The following is a 20579-nucleotide window of genomic DNA, read 5'->3' on the forward strand; positions in this document are numbered from 1 at the left end:
GCCAAACCTCATGGGGGGGGCTCAATGGGTAGTGGGTTCGATCCCCGGGACCACCCATACCTAAAAATGTATGCACACATGACTAAGTCACTTTGGATAAAAGAGTCTGCTAAATTGCATATTATCAGAGTTGGGCTGCTTGTCTAAACGCAGCCTGTGTCTAACTTGTAGTCATCAACGAGGCAAGAGTTAATCATAATATACAAAACAAAATTTTATTATAAAAAGAAATCATTCTACACTGAAACAATTTAAGCTCCACGTTAAAAATGGGTTGCAAACGTCTACACATTGTTCCTTGTATTTCTTAAAACGGCAGTGGAAACGATATCAATATAGGGCGGAAAAGAACATGCCACCATCCAAAGACAAAACAAGCAGTGCTTTGAGAATAAGAGCTGTTAAATTTACAAGACAGCACAATATGACCCCTGTATGCATTATTGCAGCCATTGCACATCACTGTACATGTTCTGAAAAATCCAAAATGCTATAAATGTTACATTGTAAGGTTCACATTGTTTTGCAAATACTCCAGCTCAAGTTTCCAGGCAGTTTAGTCATCATCCTCATCATCTTCCTCATCTTCCTCATCATCATCCTCCTCATCATCGTCATCATCATCATCCATGGGCGCTGCCTTCTTGCCAACTACTGGCCTGCCGGGTCCACTCTTAGCAGTTGCACCTGCGCCTCCCTTAGCCTTGTAGGCAGCAACATCCTACAACAAACACTTCAGTTAACAAAAATGGACTTGGATGTTTTATGACATGTGTTCTACACCGGTTCTAGTCAGCCATGATAAGTGTTCTATAAGTGGTAGTTGAAGTGGTTCTGGAGTGGACCTTACCTTTTCATACTTCTCCTTCAGCTTGGCAGCCTTTGCCTCGTGTGGCTGCTTGTCTTTGGGAGTCTGCTTGCCCCACAGCAGACCCAGCTGCTTGGCGATGTCTCCAATGCCCATGCCTGGGTTATCGGCCTTGATTCTGCCGCGGTGTTCAGCGCAGAACACAAAAAATGCAGATCTATTGGGGATAGAATGTTGAGAACACATTTAGTTCCAAAATCTGAACATATACAACTGTATTGATTTCTGTAGAGTTCTAAGTGAAGTACTTACGGCGGCCTCTTGGGGGCATTGGGGTCCTTCTTTCTCTTTCCTGCTGCCTTAGAGCCCTTGGGGGGCACATAACCCTTCATGTCCTTGTCATAACGGACTTTGTCACCCTTGGCCATGTCCTCAAACTTGACCTTCTCTTTTGCAGACATGGTCTGGAAAACAGAAAAATGCGTAAGCCTCCATGTTGCTCGAAATCCCCACCATTTGATACATCGATTTGCTAACTGTTTCGTAGGCACGCTTTGCCCCGCCCCCCTCCCCCCGGAAAAACAACTTTTACATGGCGGCGGCTCAGTCAGAACTTACCCTCCACCTCTCTGAGCATTTCTTTGAGAACTCGGAAAAGTTCACTGAAGTTCCTGGGTGTTTTTTCTTGTGTTCTTCCCGGCACGTCGCAACAAAGAACGCATAGGAAGAAGTCTTTCCTTTCGGCTTATTAGGATCTTTACCCGGCATGGCTGCTATATTCTGAAAAATAAGTAAAAACAATATTAAGCAAAAATTGAATAAAACCTCTAAAAATATATAATGTATTCGGATGGTACCACTGAGTAAACAAGCCGGCAAACCAATCCACGGACAGCCCAAGGACGCGAAACCGCGCTAATCCGATTGAGTTCCTGCTTCATTGTGGCCATACGGCCAGGACAATAAGCATCCCTCCATTTTGTTTCCCGCCTAAACCAAATCCCCCCAACAAATGTTGTCCATAAGTACGAGAAAACCATTTAAACACTGATACATTTGTCATCAGAATGATACGAAACCTGTTAGTCATAAATAAAACACCGAAAGGTTACTTAAACTATTTCTGCCAGGCTGATCGAAGTTAAGAGTTTAGTAACGACGTTAGCTAGGCTAGCGCAGTCAATGGCTGCAAGTATGGAATGCATCGTGCAACATAGCCAGCCAACTAGCTAGCACGATGTTGCATTTTAGCATGTTATGTCTGAAAGAAGTACCCAAAAAGTATTTTCTGGGCGGAAATGTTCCTTATCATACCGAACAATCTAAGTGCCTTGCTACGACCACAAAAATAAAGTATATTTAAATGTGTTTGATTGCATCAAGTTTTAGCTAGCTAAATAGCAACTGCATCACAGCGCGCGCTTCCAAACTTCGCTGGCTAGTTGAGTAAAATAGAAAACCACAGATATCCTTCAGTAAGCATTTGAGGGGTTTTGCCTGAAGTTCAAAACCATTTTAAAAACAAACTTTACATGTAGAAAAACGCTAAGGATTTTGAGAAGCGTAGAATTTCCCTTACTCACCTATTATCCAGCCACACAAGTACAATGAGTGCCAATGCAAAGTCCTTCGCACTGTTTTGTGAGGTGGGAGACAGTCCGCACAAACTTGATTAAATGTTTTTTCAGCTCCTCCCACTTGTCATACGGTTGGCTGAAATTATGCATTTACATTTGAATCTGGGACGCAGGCCATGAACGGCGTTTGGATTGGCTGAATGTCTATATTTTGAGACTGTCAAGGTTGTCTGTGGCAGCTTAATGGAAAACCCCTGTGATTGGCCGGAGTGGGGATTTAAAATAGATGGCGCCAAAAGCCTAAACGCTTTAATGGGGGTTGTGTGTCGGATGCCCGTTCCCACTGGGTCAGTGCTATCTGGGATCATTGGGACGTCCCTTCCCTAATCTTAACCCTTACCCAGACTTTAACCATAACCCTTACCTTACCCTAACCTTAACCCTTAGCCTACCGTAACCATTTAAAATGTTAATTTCAATGGGGGGGGCGTCCCAAGGATCCATAATAACACGGACCGTTGCCACTGCTAGCCCATCAGATAATTTAGGAAACAATGGAAATGAACAGTTATTGATGAAAATAACAACACGATAAAATGCTTGAGCTGCGAGATAAACCGATGCCAGTAGTCAAAGTGAATGATCATGAAATGAAACTAAAATTAAGCCAATCAGATTTGAGCTAGATTGCAACAACATGCGCAGATATTTGAGCTAGATTTCAACATGCAAAGCAAATAACATGTATGTATGCATGTAAAGGTGTAAAACGTTTTCGATATTTCAGACATAGTGTTACCAATGTTACTACAGATTGACCCCACACAGCCATTGATACGTTTTGCCTGAGCTCTTATATGTGCTCAAATGTTTCCATGTGCAAGTGTGCAGTCTAGCCAGTCAGAAATGTAACAGCAAGCTCCACCATAACCGTAGAGCCCGAGCACAAAGGCGCAGCAGGGGAACAGCTGTCAGCTGCGTGCGGATGCGACCCCAATGTGCTCCCACGCCTTGTGTTGTACTACCGAGCAGCAGACATTGTAGCCATGTCTCTGCAAAATAAAGCCACGCCACGCGACTGAAGCTTTTGTTTTCAAGCAGTCTTAAATCAGGATATCATTGCAATATTGGACTAGTGGTAGCTTTATATAGCCTAGTTAAGCCTATAGCCTAGCCTAGCCTATTGTTGCAGCCTGGTCTCATAGACTAGACGTAACATAGTAAAGTAAATCCGGGTCACTCAAATTAGTATGATATGTTACTTTTGGTATGTTTACATAAGACACATTTTTACTTAAGGCAAAAACGGGTAGGGTATAATGCGAATGTCTAGCAACCCAAAGGTTGTGAGTTTGAATCTCATCGTGGACAACTTTATTATTTTAGCTAATTAGCATATTTTCAACCACTTACTACTTTTTGGCTACTTTGCAGCTCACCCTTCCCCTAAACCTAACGTTAACCCTTTTAACTAACCCTTCCCCTAACCTTAACCCTTTAACCTAACTCCTAAACATAACCCTAACCCCTAACCTAGCTAATGTTAGCCAGCTAGCTAAAGAAAATTCTTAACATATTGTACATTTTGAAAATTCGTTGCATATAATATTAATTGTAAAGCATAACATATCATAGTCACCTGTGGCTCAGTTGGTAGAGCATGGCGCTTGCAATGGCAAGGTTGTGGGTTCGTTTCCCACGGGGGGGCAGTATGAAAAAAAAATTATGCACTCACTAACTGTAAGTCGCTCTGGATAAGAGCGTCTGCTAAATGACTTAAATGTAAATACGAAATGGGTGATGGACATCCACAAATTAATGCATACCATACTATACAAAACTAAACATATCATACTAAAATGTAAAATGTAAATGGGGGGTATCGAATTTACATACATAATCATATGAAATGCTCTGAGACCAGGTTGCAGCCAGCATGATCATTTTCCCCTAATCAATCAGTGCAGCAATCAATACTACAGACAAATATGTATATTCTCACAAATTGATGTACATTATTGCAGCATCAATGTGTGTTTGCTAGCTACTGTCCCCATGTCCTTAGCTGCACTCTCAGATAGACTTACTAGGTAACATACCTGAGCTATTTTGATGCATCAGCAATACATGTACCCATTTTATTGTACCCACTCTTAGAAAAAAAAAGGTGCTATCTAGAACCTAAAAGGGTTCTTCAGCTGTCCCCATAGGAGAACCCTTTGAAGAACCCTTTTTGGTTCCAGGTAGAACTCTTTTTGGTTCCATGTATAACCCTCTGTGTAAAGGGTTCTACACGGAACCCAAAAGAGTTCTACCTGGAACCAAAAGGGGTTCTACCCGGAACCAAAAAGGGTTCTCGAATGGGGACAGCCGAAGAACCCTTTTGGAACCCTTTTTTCTAAGAGTGTACCCCCAAAGGAAACCTATGGCGCTTCTATTGAAAAATGAAAAGGGCCTACTTTGTGGCTAGCATTAGCAATTTTCAGCCGTCTTCACTGTTGTCCTCTGTAGCTCCATTAGTAGAGCATGGCGCTTGTGATGCCAGGGTAGTGGGTTCGAACCCTGGGACCACCCATATGTAAAAATGTATGCACAAATGACTGTAAGTCGCTTTGGATAAAAGCGTCTGCTAAATGGCATATTATATTATATTGTTCTCTCAGTCAGGCTGCTTCATAGTAGAAACTAGGTGGTAGCCTATACAGCTACAACCTGAAGTTACTTTTTTCGTAGGAGGTTAGGAGAATTTACGCAGCAGGTCAGGAGAATTAACATAGCAGGTTAGGAGATTTAGGAAAAGGGTTAGGGTTAGCTATAATGCTCTCCTAACCGGTTATGTTTTCGAAAAGTAACTTCCGGTCGTAGCTGTACTCCATCAAGTCACAACCCTGCTTCATTCCTCCTGTTCTGTAATGCTTTCTCACAGCCAGGGCCTCAGTGGAACTGGAGCTGTTCAGCTCAAACCGGTTTTAGTGTGTCAGGAGGAGAAAAAAGTAAACAGTGTTGTTGGGGTTGTATGTCAAGATTTATTGTGAGTGTCTTTTCTCCTGCAGGCCTCAGCTGCTCCAGTGTCAATGTGCCTGAGCGTCCATGTTGTCACTATGTTGAAGGCCACCATAGCAGCTGCACTTGGAGGGGAAGATTCCTAGAAGGTGCAAGGAGCTTCCAGTACAGTAATGTTTTTTATTCTCATTTCATAGCACCAAATAGTAGTAGGCTTCTGTTATGATATAGTAGGCCATTGTTTACACTTGCCCATTAGGTTGGTGCTTACATTTGTCCTATTTCACACATGTACAAGTGTGTATTATACACATGTGAATTGGAAATGTGCATATCCCACTCCCCCTGAGTCACCCTTAGCGAGTGGGGTCACAGCCAAGGATTAGCCATTATTGACAGCAACCCTGGAGTAATTAGGGTGAAGTGCCTTGCTCAAGGGCACGTCGACAGATTTTTCACCTAGTCGGCACAGGGATTTGGTTACTAGCCCAACACTCTTAACCCCTAGGCTACCTGCCACCCCAGAGGCCTACACAGTAGCTGGGCAAATTGGAAAGTCACAATTAAGCACTGTAAACAATTGTCAGAGTTGAATTTGCTGCTAAACTATAGTAAATGTGGACAAATAGCATACCAAATGGTTATATACCAAATGAAAGAAAGGCCACAACAAGACAAAAGATGTAAAGTAGACGCTCAAGTTTCCTTTCTAGCCTCACCAACACCGCCCTTCTCACCCAGCCCCATAGTAAAAGCACATAGCCTCACAAGCAAAAGGAGACCACAAAACAATCAGCATTAGCATAAAACTGTAAGCCCCCCAGTTGTTTACCAATGGGCCCAACTGACAAAACACCCTTTCACATACCCGCTGGGCCCGAGAGCCCATTCATACTGGATCCTCATTGTGGGAAGCAGATGACTTTATCCACGGGGTGTCAAACATAGGTGTTAAAGGTGGCAGGAGAGTGCAGGCTCGATTCCTCTCTAATTACCATCCTCAGTACCGAGTTTTTCGCACGAGTTACAATGCAAACAGTGGATTGATTTGTCTCAACTTGTATATGATTTTAGACATAGGGAAAATAATAATAATAATATGCCATTTAGCAGACGCTTTTATCCAAAGCGACTTACAGTCGTGCGTGCATACATTTTTGTGTATGGGTGGTCCCGGGGATCGAACCCACTACCTTGGCGTTACAAGCGCCGTGCTCTACCAGCTGAGCTACAGAGGACCACAGTATAGCAGTTTATGGGTGGTTTAATGGGTGGTTTATGTGTGTTTACTTTGAACTGAGGGCTGAAGTATGATTAGATGCATTGTACCCCTTGTGCGATTTGACATCCTTCACTATGGGCCTATTCTACAGTCACTGGACTCTATTATCAGTGACTGTATAGAATAGGAGAATAACAGTGAATCCGTAAATAAATCTTACCCACTCAAGAGCCTTAATTCAGTTCCAAAGGTGGTTTCATAATATGCCAAGTAAGGCCTGCAGGCAAAATAACACTCAAACCGATCTGTTTATTAATATTGTCACATACAGTGTTGTAATTGATACAAAATCATTGGATAAGTACAAGGAGATGTCATGGAGCAGTAGAACAACTTGTTAAAACAGCTCCACCGGTCTAGGTTATCTATAGTGCTATGTTAGTTAGGCCTAGTAAGACATTTAACACACACAATACTATAATCTTTTTGCAAACACATTTACAATACAGTTGTACAGCCTACATGTTTCATCCATATAAAATCATGCTCAGTTGGTAGAGCATGGCGCTTGCAACGCCAGTGTTGTGGGTTCGTTTCCCACGGGGGGCCAGTATGAAAATGTATGCACTCACTAACTGTAAGTCGCCCTGGATAAAAGCGGCTGCTAAATGACTAAAATGTAAATGTAAATCACAACATCACATTTTATGATCCTGCGGACATTTACTGCATTTAATAGCCTTGAATATAAAATGGAATGTCTCTCATGAATGGCATAGTATTTACTATTGAATAATAGTTTTAGATGTACAATAACTACTACTATTGCCAAATAGTGAGATCTGTTTACGTTTGGGCGTAGATAATGGGGGAGTGTCACATCATTGCGAATGCCAAAGTAAGGGTCTGCCAAGTCAGATATACAAGTGTTGAACTGTAGCCTTGGCAAAGGAGGGACACAGGCTGCATTTATTGAATTGTCTTCACAGATAATAAATATACTAGCTGCTGTATTTGAAACTGAAAATAATGCATTTTATTTGTAGGCCCAAGTATTGTGAAAGGGGGGGCTCATTTCTTCCAGCTTCAAAGCTTGTGCTTTTGCTTTAGGTCCAGCCTTCTGAATCTGTAGTTGTGTAGCTGTCTTGAAGTGAAGAATGAAATGCATGTAACCCTGTAGTCTGGATTGGATGGGCCCATCACCCTTGGCCCCATTTACTCTCTCATTGTTTCCATTCAGAAGATTGCACCGTCCGTGTTCACTGTCCATTCAAACGACTGATGGCTCAGATGGGTTTGCATGGAATTATAAAGGAGATTTTGGGTCCAAAGAAGACATCCCTGGAACAACATAAAAATAAAAAACATGTGTTTAGTATATTGCCCTATTAGCCTGGAATCCAAGGCTATGGTAAGCTGTCCATGAGTTTCTAGTGGATGGACCATGCGGTTCAGGAGAAAATGGCCTAGTTAATGAAGGAAGCATCTAGTCAAGAATGGCATTCTTTTCAATTGATAAACGGATAAATTGTGTTCGCAAACTGATTAACTCCGAGTTTGGATTCCAAGCATATAGTGCCTCTTTAAAGGAAAAACACTTCTCTGTACTCAACAGCTGACTAAAAACAGAGCCAACATGTATAGGCCTAGCCATAGTGTATTTGCATTACATGAGCAAAGGAGATGACGTAAAAACAGCATGAACGACCTTTTAACTGACCAGTGAAAGAAACAGAAGTCAACTCCACACCACAGCTCACTGCAGGGCAGCAGGCACACGTGCCTGACTGTATTAATAGGTGGCTTATGATAACCACAATGTAGGCAGTGTTCACTGGGCAGCCTGTGACTGGATCCAATTCGTTCCCAACTATAATTGGCGCCTAACTGCCCGCCGGCCTCGATTCGGCCTCCAGTGCACATAACAGTACCACAGAGCCATCCACTGTCCCAGAACGGTATTAACATAGACTGTGTATGTGTGCTGATGATGGGCGCCGCCTACTGGCGGAGAATGGAATTTCTGTACCTTGGGCAGCAGAGAAGCTCACTGAAGTTACAGTAGCACACCATGTCGCATTTGTTCCCCTCCCAGAAATGGTTCTGCAGGGAATCGATGGGTCGCATGGTCGCAACTCCGTTGGTGATGCCGATATTGCGACAGTCCCTGTCCTTCAAGACTTTCTTGTAGCAGGACCAGCGGTTTGATGGAATGGCCTCGCTGCCCATTGCCAATAGTCCAACCAAGAGAATAGCAGCAATGAGAAGTGCCTTCATTTTGATCAAGCTGTAAATAGGACGAAATAAATAATGTATATAATTAGTTATAATGTCTCCAAGGGCACCCCAATCATTAATATATAAATACATTTGAACCTTAAATACAAATCCAAACCATAAAAATCTATTCCCATCAGGGCCGTAGGCAGGGTCTGAGTTTGAGTGAGGTCAAGAGGGGGTGGATGGATATTTTTTGAAAGTTTAAGTCAATTTATTGCATTTCTATACAATTTTTAAAATAATCTAAAATGCTATTTGGAGAACAGCAAATACAGGCAAAAATGAACCCAGCCATTATCACATTGGTTGCTGTAGCTTCATTTACCTCAGTTGATCGACAAACACATAGCCTATTAGCTATACAATTAGCCACTACATTAACTCACATTAACAGCACCGGGATTAAACACGTAAATATGTACTGAGGGATCTGTTAGAATATTTGTTATTTTATTAACAAAAGGTAAACAAATATGTTTTGCTTTACATAACTTTTTGTTGCAGTTTTACAGCTAATTTCCTGTAATTTTACACATTTTGACATGATTTATGCCATGTTAAAGATATAAATCCCCTGTATATAGGATCTGCGTGGTTCTGGTACCGGTTCGACATTTTCGCTTATAAAATGGATCTGAGGAAATTTTTAATCGAAATGTCTTGCATCGAGCGGTAGCCCTGGTTATCAAGGATTTATGAGTGTATCTCTTCCGCTTGTGTAATTTAGGACAGCGATGAAGAGGAATAGAGAGGCCCAACTCGGCGGAAAATCTGTCTCACTTCAGCAGGTGGCGTTTTACGTTGTTTCGCCCACCAAGAGTGTCGAATTTGGTCAACCCCAAAAAATAATGTCTTATTTGATACGTGAGTTTTATTTAATCGAATAATAGTTTCCTAATGCTTAAGTTGTTATGAGTGTACTGATATAAGTAGGACACGTGACATCCCGGCAATTTTGAGAAAAAGCACCTTATATGGGAATTGTCTCGAGCTGGCTATGCATATTCATTGCATGAGGCTAGTAGCGTAGTATCTGTCTCCATTGAATACAGACGGTGACGTCAGCAATCCTAATCGAATTTAAAACGAGATTACAATAATGAGATGTATCCACCAATCCAAAGAAAGGATAGGCGGGATCTAGCCAGCCCACCGCGTAGCTTTGTGGACAACGACTCCCACTGTTAGGGCGGAGAGACATGTATCTTGTCAGTATATCCATAATCTTTGTTTAAGATGTGAAATCTGACACCACTTGAAGCTGGGCCGTCCCTCCTACCATTATTCGCTATTCTGACTGTCCAGCAACTCCTAGCTAGACCATACATCACAGCCACCAACAAAGCACATGCCTTAAAACTCCTTATATCGTAGCGCAGCAGGATAGAGCGGTTTCGTCGCTCGAGCACATTCAGAGATCGATTTATAACCAACTTTATCACAGTAATCTAAAAATATGAATAGTTTTTAAACAAAAAACACTTTCTGTTTGTCCTAGACAGACAATAATAAGATAAAAGGCGAGTTCCTAACGAGTTTAGGAAGCCAAGCTAGAGCTCTCTCGTGTGACGTTCACAGCGGAGGGGGCAGACGTTTTGATCAAGAGAGTCCTGCACATTTTCTCTAACACTAGACATACAAATATATATTTTTACAGTAATAAGGAAGGTGAGATCTTATAGTTATTCGTTTTATAATTTAATTATACTATATTTCAAGCCTTATCACACAGTTTTGTTGAATAGGAAATACAGACAAAATAAGAATCCTATTTTTATCATATTTCTATTGTGTACTTGAGCTTATGTCCTCAAAAGTGATTACACCTCAGCAATTTATAACTATTTTTATCAGAAAGGTGATATTTTAACCGTTCTTGGAGTATGCAGCATTACTAGTTATTGTTTATAGCCCTCTAATGATAAATAATTACTTTTGGAGATTACATAGATTACATTTTAGATTACATTTAAGAGATATGATATCTGAGTGAGAGTGACTAATAAAATCAATGGGGGCCCCCTGGAGGTCAGGGTCCTGGGCACGTAATTCGGCCATGATTACTAAAAGTTCAGATAGCTGGCTAAACTAACTAGACTAATTTATATATATATATATATATTTTAATTAGAAAAAATTACAGAGGTCCAGACCACGGTGTCCTCACTATTCCTTCAGAAAGTATTCATACCCCTTGACTTATTCCACATTGTGATGTGTTACAGCCTGAATTCAACATGGATTAAACACCAATCTACACACAATACCCCAAAATGATGAAGTGAAAAGTTTTTAGACATTTTAGCAAGTTTATTGAAAATTAAAAACAGAAATATTTCATTTACTAAGTATTCACACACCTGAGTCAATACTTGGTATAAACACTATTGGCAGTGATTACAGCTGTGAGTCTTTCTGGGTAAGTCTCTAAGAGCTTTCCACAACTGGATTGTGCAACATTTGCCCATTATTCTTTTCAAAATTCTTCAAGCTGCTGGTTGTTGATCATTGCTAGACAACCATTTTCAGATTTTGCCATAGATTTTTCACTCAGGAACATTCACTGTCTTCTTGGCAAGCAACTCCAGTGTAGATTTGACCTTGTGTTTTAGGTTATTGTCCTGCTGAACAGTGAATTCATATCCCAGTGTCTGGTGGAAAGCAAACAGAACCAGGTTTTCCTCTAGGATTTTGCCTGTGCTTAGCTCCATTACGTTTCTTTTTTATCCTGAAACCAGCCACCACTATGCTTGGAAATAGGTAGAGTGGTACTCAGTAATGTGTTCTATTGGATTTGCCCCAAACATAACACTTTGTATTCAGGACAAAAAGTGAATTGCTTTGCCACATTTTTTTGCAGTATTACTTTAGTGTGTTGTTGCAAACAGGATGCATGTTTTGGAATATTTTCATTCCGTACAGATGTCCTTCTTTTCACTCTGTCAATTAGGTTAGTATTGTGGAGTAACTACAATGTTGTTGATCCATCCTCAATTTTCTCCTATCACAGCCATTAAACTCTGTAACTGTTTTAATGTTGAAATTCCTTAGTGGTTTCCTTCCTCTCCGGCAACTGAGTTAGGAAGGACGCCTGTATCTTTGTAGTGACTGGGTGTATTGATAAACCATTGAAAGTGTAATTAATAAGTTCACCATGCTCAAATGGATATTCAATGTCTGCTTTATTTGATCTACTAAATGGTGCCCTTCTTTGCGAGGCATTGGAAAACCTCCCTGCTCTTTGTGGATGAATCTGTGTTTGAAATTCACTGCTCGACTGAGGGACCTTACAGTTAATTGTATGTGTGGGTTACAGAAATTAGGTACTCATTCAAAAATAATTCTAAACACTATTATTGTACACAGGGTGAGTCCATGCAACTTATTATGTGACTTTTTAAGCACATTTTTACTCCTGAACTTATTTAGGCTTGCCATAACAAAGGGGTTGAATATTTATTGACTCAAGACATTTCAACTTTAAATATTTTATGACTTTTTAAAAATTAATTTGTATAATTCCACTTTTACATTATAGGGTATTTTCTGAAGGCTACTGACAAAATAATCTCAATTTAATCCATTTTAAAGTCAGGCTGTAACGCGACAACATGTGGAAAAAGTCTAGGGGTGTATATACTTTCTGAAGGCACTTTAACTTAACTACGGCCCTGATTCACATAGTGTTATGATGTTGTTGATTGTAGAATTTGATCCTAGCATAATTAGGACGTCCTCTCAGGGTATAACATTTTTCAATTTGCAACAAAATTGATACTGGACATCTTTTTTTTTTTTTTTACAGAATCACTCATTTAAATTTCACCATCCAAATAAATATTGCATTCATCTGTTATTTTAAAGATTGGTGGATATTCAGCCTATTTGCTATGCAGTTTATGCCACTAAATTAAACATTGTGCTTTAAATAGATTCAGTATTATTTGCATTTCAATTATATTACCATAACCCAATTATTGCAAAGATTTCGAAACCGAAATCGAAAACCACTATAATTTTTTTATTATCGAACCGACCTCAAAAAGCACTCATCTTAATTTACTTATAACTCCTCATCATTATTATATTTCCAACTGCATAACATTATCTGCTGATTAAATTAGCCCCTACCTCATGAAGTGCTCTCCTCAGGAAAGGCAGTAGCTTCTAAACCGTTTTCATTGGGTACATTTAGTAAGTATAAAACAGAAAACAGAGGAGTCTTTGTTCCTACTCTACCCCATGCTAAGAGTATGACCATCTCTGCCCTCTCTCCTCTCACCCTGTAAACCAGAGAAATAACCAAGGGCATTGATTAAGTCCACACTCTGCATCTCACGAAAATAACACCATGGTTACATGCAAGTACTGTAGAGGGTGAAGAGAGGAGGCCAGCATTGGGGAATGATCCAAACCAAAACCCTCAGTCTCAGACAGATTTAGTTCATATATGCTGTGGAAAAGTACATCAACGGGGTCTGAATCATGGTTTTTACAGTTTAGCGGACAAGCAGCGTTTGTTCACATCCAGATTAACGTATAATACCAATTTAGCATCCTTGAAGTAGTAGGCTACATTTTTAGTATGTATGTTTTTCAATGTGTTTTTGAATTTTAGTTGGTTGTAAATCAGCCATTTTGCATTTCAATAGAAAACCGTCCAAGAGCGAATGAATGAATGCCTGATACTGAATGTTGCCATTCACTGAAACTCTCTAAAGCATCTGAATTGCTGTGAGTGTTGCAATCAGACGTGTTGGATGCTAAACTCAGCAAAAAAAGAAACGTCCCTTTTTCAGGACCCTATCTTTCAAAGATAATTCATAAAAATCCAAATAACTTCACAGATCTTCATTGTAAAGGGTTGAAACACTGTTTCCCATGCTTGTTCAATGAACCATAAACAATTAATGAACATGCACTTGTGGAACGGTCGTTAAGACACTAACAGCTTACAGACGGTAGGCAATTAAGGTCACAGATGAAAACTTAGGACACTAAAGAGGCCTTTCTACTGACTCTGAAAAACACCAAAAGAAAGATGCCCAAGGCCCCTGCTCATCTGCGTGAACGTGCCTTAGGCATGCTGCAAGGAGGCATGAGGACTGCAGATGTGGCCAGGGCAATAAATTGCAATGTCCGTACTGTGAGAAGCCTAAGACAGCGCTACAGGAAGACAGGACGGACAGCTGATCGTCCTCGCAGTGGCAGACCACGTGTAACAACATCTGCACAGGATCGTTACATCCGAACATCACACCTGCGGGACAGGTACAGGATGGCAACAACAACTGCCAGAGTTACACCAGGAACGCACAATCCCTCCGTCAGTGCTCGGACTGTCCGCAATAGGCTGGGAGAGGCTGGACTGAGGGCTTGTAGGCCTGTTGTAAGGCAGGTCCTCACCAGACATCCCCGGCAACAACGTCGCCTATGGGCACAAACCCACCATCGCTGGACCAGACAGGACTGGCAAAAAGTGCTCTTCACTGACGAGTCGCGGTTTTGTCTCACCAGGGGTGATGGTCGGATTTGCGTTTATCGTCGAAGGAATGAGCGTTACACCGAGGCCTGTACTCTGGAGCGGGATCGATTTGGAGGTGGAGGGTCCGTCATGGTCTGGGGCGGTGTGTCACAGCATCATCGGACCGAGCTTGTTGTCATTGCAGGCAATCTCAACGCTGTGCGTTACAGGGAAGACATCCTCCTCCCTCATGTGGTACCCTTCCTGCAGGCTCATCCTGACATGACCCTCCAGCATGATAATGCCACCAGCCATACTGCTCGTTCTGTGCGTGATTTCCTGCAAGTCAGGAATGTCAGTGTTCTGCCATGGCCAGCGAAGAGGCCAGATCTCAATCCCATTGTGCACGTCTGGGACCTGTTGGATCGGAGGGTGAGAGCTAGGGCCATTCCCCCCAGAAATGTCAGGGAACTTGCAGGTGCCTTGGTGGAAGAGTGGGGTAACATCTCACAGCAAGAACTGGCAAATATGGTGCAGTACATGAGGAGGAGATGCACTGCAGTACTTAATGCAGCTGGTGGCCACACCAGATACTGACTGTTACTTTTGATTTTGACCCCCCTTTGTTCAGGGACACATTATTCAATTTCTGTTAGTCACATGTCTGTGGAACTTGTTCAGTTTATGTCTCAGTTGTTGAATCTTGTTATGTTCATACAAATATTTAAACATGTTAAGTTTGCTGAAAATAAACGTTTCTTTTTTTGTTCTGGTAGAATAATATGCAAGTGATGCATGCAGTAAATGAACCAGTTGGAAGGGAAATGCAAGTTTCTCTATAGCCTTTAGCTGGACTTGGCTCCTTTCCTTGTTGACACACAAAGGAGCTCCACTGACTGCTGATAGAGCTGGTTGGCTGTTAAAGTCTCCGACACAGCCAACTTTAATAATCTACTTAATGTGTTAAATCAATGGCTTCTTATTGTATGGCAGCACAGTTTTATCCATTGCAGTTTCCACTTTAAACAAATCTATATTTACTTTGTATTATGTGGCTACAGAAAATTGAGAAATGGCCTTTCTGGGCTCTGAAAGCATATCATACTCCATAAAATATAGTATTTAGCAGTTGACTCTCAGTGACGTAATTGACACTGTAGTGGGTGTTTCATACTCTTCTTTGGATGGGCCTTGTTTCATTGTAGGAGCATCAGATGGGTTGATGCCAAGAATAGTTTATTAGACAAATTTGATATTTTGATTGGCCTATAGTAGCTCAATAAGTAGGGGAGACGGGGGATGGTTGTAACACAGGATAGTTGTAGCACTTTCAATATCTCCAATCAGGAACAAGCTAGAATCATGTGACTCACTGTGCACATGCTCAGTTTAGTCTTCAGCCCTCGTGAAGAAGCAAGAACCTGTGATAGACATTTTGTTACTTTACAGCCTTATTCTAAAATGAACAAAATAAACATTTTTCCTCATCAATCTACACACAATAACCCATAATGACAAAGCAAAAACAGGTTTTTAGATTTTTTTGCAAATTTATAAAAATATAAAAAACAGAAATACCTTATTTACATACGAGACTCGAAATTGAGCTCAGGTGCATCATGCTTCCATTGATCATCCTTGAGATGTTTCTACAACAAGATTGGAGTCGACCTTTGGTACATTCAATTGATTGGACATGATTTGGAAAGGCACACACCTGTCTATATAAGGTCCCACAGTTGACAGTGCATGCCAGAGCCCGAACTTGAACCGATCGAACGTCTCTGGTGAGACCTGAAAATAGCTGTGCAGCGAAACTCCCCATCCAACCTGACAGAGCTTGAGAGGATCTGCAGAGAAGAATGGGAGAAACTCCCCAAATACAGGTGTGCCAAGCTTGTAGCGTCATACCCAAGAGGACTCGAGGCTGTAATCGCTGCCAAAGGTGCTTCAACAAAGTACTGAGTAAAGGGTCTGAATACTTATGTAAATGTGATATTTCTGTTTTTTAATTTTAATACATGTGCAAAAATGTCTAAAAACCTGTTTTTGGTTTGTCATTATGGGGTATTGTGTGTAGATTGATGAGGGAAAAAAACGATTTAATCAATTTTAGAATAAGGATTTTTAAATGATTTTTTTATTTGTATTATTATTAAATTATTTCTGCCACACAAAATGTTAAACATGGCAAGGTTGTTCTCATGTTCTCAATAAAGACCTTCAATATTTTGTTGCGTGTCATGATTTATCTATATTTTCAAACTGTTATATTTCACCACAATTCTGTTACAACTGACCTGGGAGGTGGGGTAAATTGTAACATTCCACTCCATGTATTTGAGACAAAGTCACACCCTGTCTGTTTGATTTGGTGAGATGATACCTATAACAATTTGCAGCAGACAAATGGAAGTTGTTTGTATCACATTTTAAATGTTGTAGCTCAAACAATCTCTGAGAAATTGACAAAAATGCAAAAAGTGTTACAACCATCCCTCGTCTCCCGTACTCTTTCTTGACAACAAACTGCATTCTGTGTAAAATGTACAGTGGGGAGAACAAGTATTTGATACACTGCCGATTTTGCAGGTTTTCCTACTTACAAAGCATGTAGAGGTCTGTAATTTTTTTATCATAGGTACACTTCAACTGTGAGTGTCACGCCCTGGCTCTGGGGACTCTTAAATGTTGAGCCAGGGTGTGGACTTGTTATGTTTAGTTGTCTATGGGTGTTCTAGTTCACGTATTTCTATGTTGGCCAGGGTGGTTCCCAATCAGAGGCAGCTGTTGCTTGTTGTCTCTGATTGGGAACCATACTTAGGCAGCCTGTTGGCACTTTTGTTTTGTGGGATCTTGTTCCGGAAGGTTTGTGTATTTAACCTAGGACTTCACGTATCGTTTATTGTTTTGTTTTGATCGTGTGTTTAGTACGTTAATTAAATAAAGTATGTACGCTTACCACGCTGCGCCTTGGTCCACTTCATGTAACGATCGTGACAGTGAGAGACGGAATCTAAAACAAAAATCCAGAAAATCACATTGTATGATTTTTAAGTAATTCATTTGCATTTTATTGCATGTTATAAGTATTTGATACATCAGAAAAGCAGAACTTAATATTTGGTACAGAAACCTTTGTTTGTAATTACAGAGATCATACGTTTCCTGTAGGTCTTGACCAGGTTTGCACACACTGCAGCAGGGATTTTGGCCCACTCCTCCATACAGACCTTCTCCAGATCCTTCAGGTTTCGGGGCTGTCGCTGGGCAATACGGACTTTCAGCTCCCTCCAAAGATTTTCTATTGGGTTCAGGTCTGGAGACTGGCTAGGCCACTCCAGGACCTTGAGATGCTTCTTACGGAGCCACTCCTTAGTTGCCCTGGCTGTGTGTTTCGGGTCGTTGTCATGCTGGAAGACCCAGCCACGACCCATCTTCAATGCTCTTACTGAGGGAAGGAGGTTGTTGGCCAAGATCTCGCGATACATGGCCCCATCCATCCTCCCCTCAATGTGGTGCAGTCGTCCTGTCCCCTTTGCAGAAAAGCATCCCCATGCTTCACGGTTGGGATGGTGTTCTGGGGTTGTACTCATCCTTCTTCTTCCTCCAAACACGGCGAGTGTAGTTTAGACCAAAAAGCTCTATTTTTGTCTCATCAGACCACATGACCTTCTCCCATTCCTCCTCTGGATCATCCAGATGATCATTGGCAAACTTCAGACGGGCCTGGACATGCGCTGGCTTGAGCAGGGGGACCTTGCGTGCGCTGCAGGATTTTAATCCATGACGGCGTAGTGTGTTACTAATGGTTTTCTTTGAGACTGTGGTCCCAGCTCTCTTCAGGTCATTGAACAGGTCCTGCCGTGGAGTTCTGGGCTGATCCCTCACCTTCCTCATGATCATTGATGCCCCACGAGGTGAGATTTGCATGGAGCCCCAGACCGAGGGTGATTGACCGTCATCTTGAACTTCTTCCATTTTCTAATAATTGCGGCAACAGTTGTTGCCTTCTCACCAAGCTGCTTGCCTATTGTCCTGTAGCCCATCCCAGCCTTGTGCAGGTCTACCATTTTATCCCTGATGTCCTTACACAGCTCTCTGGTCTTGGCCATTGTGGAGAGCTTGGAGTCTGTTTGATTGAGTGTGTGGACAGGTGTCTTTTATACAGGTAACGAGTTCAAACAGGTGCAGTTAATACAGGTAATGAGTGGAGAACAGGAGGGCTTCTTAAAGAAAAACTAACAGGTCTGTGAGAGCCGGAATTCTTACTGGTTGGTAGGTGATCAAATACTGCAAATTAATTACTTAAAAATCATATAATGTGATTTTCTTGATTTTTGTTTTAGATTCTGTCTCTCACAGTTGAAGTGTACCTATGATAAAAATGACAGACCTCTACATGCTTTGTAAGTAGGAAAACCTGCAAAATCGGCAGTGTATCAAATACTTGTTCTCCCCACTGTATATATACTGAACAAAAATATAAACGCAACATGCAACAATTTTAATGAGGTACAGTTCATTTAAGGAAATCAGTCAAATTGAAATAAATAAATTAGGCCCTAATCTATGGATCTCACATGACTGAGCAGGGGTGCAGCCATGAGTGGCCCTTGGAGGGCATAATCCCACCCACTGGGAAGCCAGGCCTAGCCAATGAGAATGTGTTTTTCCCCACAAACGGGCTTTATTACAGACAGACAGGTGAACATTCCTGCAGTCAGCATGTCAATTGCACGCTCCCTCAAAACTTGAGACATCTGTGGCATTGTGTTGTGTGACAAAACTGCAGATTTTAAAGCGGCCTTTTATAGTCCCTAGCACAAGGTGCACATGTGTAATCAGCTTCTTGATATGCCACACCTGTCAGGGGGATGGATTATCTTGGCAAAGGAGAAATGCTCACCTACAGGGATGTAAACTAATTTGTACACAAAATTTGAGAGAAATAAGCTTTTTGTGCATATGGAACATTTCTGGGATTTTTTATTTCAGCTCATGAAACATGGGACCAGCACTTTACATGTTGCATTTATATTTTTGTTCAGTGGAAATGGTATTGATTGAGGCTACCGGTACTCTACAAGTGATTGTTGGTGATATAGCACCATCTTGTGGTACATTCTCACACTGGCAACTTCTCACTGAAAGTTTGTCACGTTCATTAGGGAAAATGCTCACACATTATGGATTAGAATCAAAAGTTGAATGCCTTTATTATGTTGTCACCTTCAGTAATTTTTCGTTATGCATGATTATACATGATAAGTTTAAGTGGCAATCTGCAGTTGCTACAGATGTTGCATGATCAATCTTTTGTTGGTGAGCATTTCCTGCACAGCAGGAAACTTTAAACTTTTAGTATATTAGAGTTTTAAAAAGGCTTCTAAAGTTAGTAATTTCCACTTTGAAATTTCAGACTTCATTTGCCCTAAGAAAAATCTATCAACCCCTAAAAAAATGTCTGTTAATTATAATCCACATAATTCACATTTCTGCAGTAGATAACTGGTTCAAATTGAGATCCTACAGCTGTACATCAATTTGTGGATTTCTAAATGAAAGTATTCACACCCCTTGACTTTTTCCACATTTTGTTGTGTTACAGCCTGAATGTAAAATGGATTACATTTAGATTTTTTGTCACTGATCTACACACAACACCCCATAATGTCAAAGTGGAATTATGTTTTTAGAAATGTTTACAAATGAATAAAAAATGTAAAGCAGAAATGTCTTGAGTCAATAAGTATTCAACCCCTTTGTTATGGCAAGCCTAAATAAGTTAAGGACTAAAAATGTCACATGATATGTTGCATGGACTCACTCTGTGTGCAATAATAGTGTTTAACATTATTTTTAAATGACTACCTCATCTCTGTACCCCACACATACAATTGTCTGTAAGGCCCCTTTGTCTAGCAGTGAATTTCAAGCTCAGATTCAACCACAAAGACCAGGGAGGTTTTCCAATGGTTTGCAAAGAAGGGCTCCTATTGGTAGATGGGTAAAACAAAATAGGCAGACATTGAATATCCCTTTGAGCATGGTGCAGTTATTAATTACACTTTGGATGGTGTGTCAATGCATCCAGTCACTACAAAGATACAGGCATCCTTCCTAACTCAGTTGCCGGAGAGGAAGGAAACCGCTCAGGGATTTCACCATGGTGAAAGGTGACTTTAAAATAGTTACCGAGTTTAATGGCTGTGATAGGAGAAA

At 41.0% G+C, this 20579-nt stretch overlaps 2 protein-coding genes across 6 annotated transcripts in view; both read right to left on the bottom strand.

Annotated features, from left to right (window-relative positions):
* Nucleotides 1-189: 189 nt before the first annotated feature.
* On the bottom strand, nucleotides 190-2495 carry hmgb2a (high mobility group box 2a). Of its 2 annotated transcripts, none has more exons than XM_045212039.1 (5): nucleotides 2392-2495; nucleotides 1427-1588; nucleotides 1121-1272; nucleotides 851-1025; nucleotides 190-721 (listed from the first exon to the last, which is right to left on the bottom strand). In XM_045212039.1, exons 2-5 carry the CDS (start codon nucleotides 1574-1576, stop codon nucleotides 557-559), a joined length of 642 nt encoding a protein of 213 aa, XP_045067974.1. In that variant the 5' UTR covers nucleotides 1577-1588; nucleotides 2392-2495; the 3' UTR covers nucleotides 190-556. The 2 variants fall into 2 exon arrangements, with proteins under 2 accessions (XP_045067974.1, XP_045067973.1); XM_045212038.1 differs by lacking the exon at nucleotides 2392-2495 and adding an exon at nucleotides 1690-1764.
* Nucleotides 2496-7227: 4732 nt separating this feature from the next.
* LOC121555177 (scrapie-responsive protein 1) overlaps nucleotides 7228-20579 on the bottom strand; it is a 28576-nt gene continuing 15224 nt past the window's right edge. For 2 of the 4 annotated variants that reach the window (XM_041869005.2, XM_041869006.2), the window contains 2 exons: nucleotides 8640-8897; nucleotides 7228-7951 (listed from right to left, as the gene is read on the bottom strand). In XM_041869005.2, the coding sequence (XP_041724939.1) occupies nucleotides 7897-7951; nucleotides 8640-8887 (303 nt within the window). In that variant the 5' untranslated portion in view covers nucleotides 8888-8897 and the 3' untranslated portion in view covers nucleotides 7228-7896. Of the gene's footprint in view, nucleotides 7952-8639; nucleotides 8898-13021; nucleotides 13187-17316; nucleotides 17344-20579 lie in introns of those variants that run through there. The other 2 variants (XM_045212041.1, XM_041869004.2) reach the window with 2 other exon arrangements.

Source organism: Coregonus clupeaformis, chromosome 40 (assembly GCF_020615455.1).
Source record: "Coregonus clupeaformis isolate EN_2021a chromosome 40, ASM2061545v1, whole genome shotgun sequence".
NCBI lineage: Eukaryota > Metazoa > Chordata > Actinopteri > Salmoniformes > Salmonidae > Coregonus > Coregonus clupeaformis.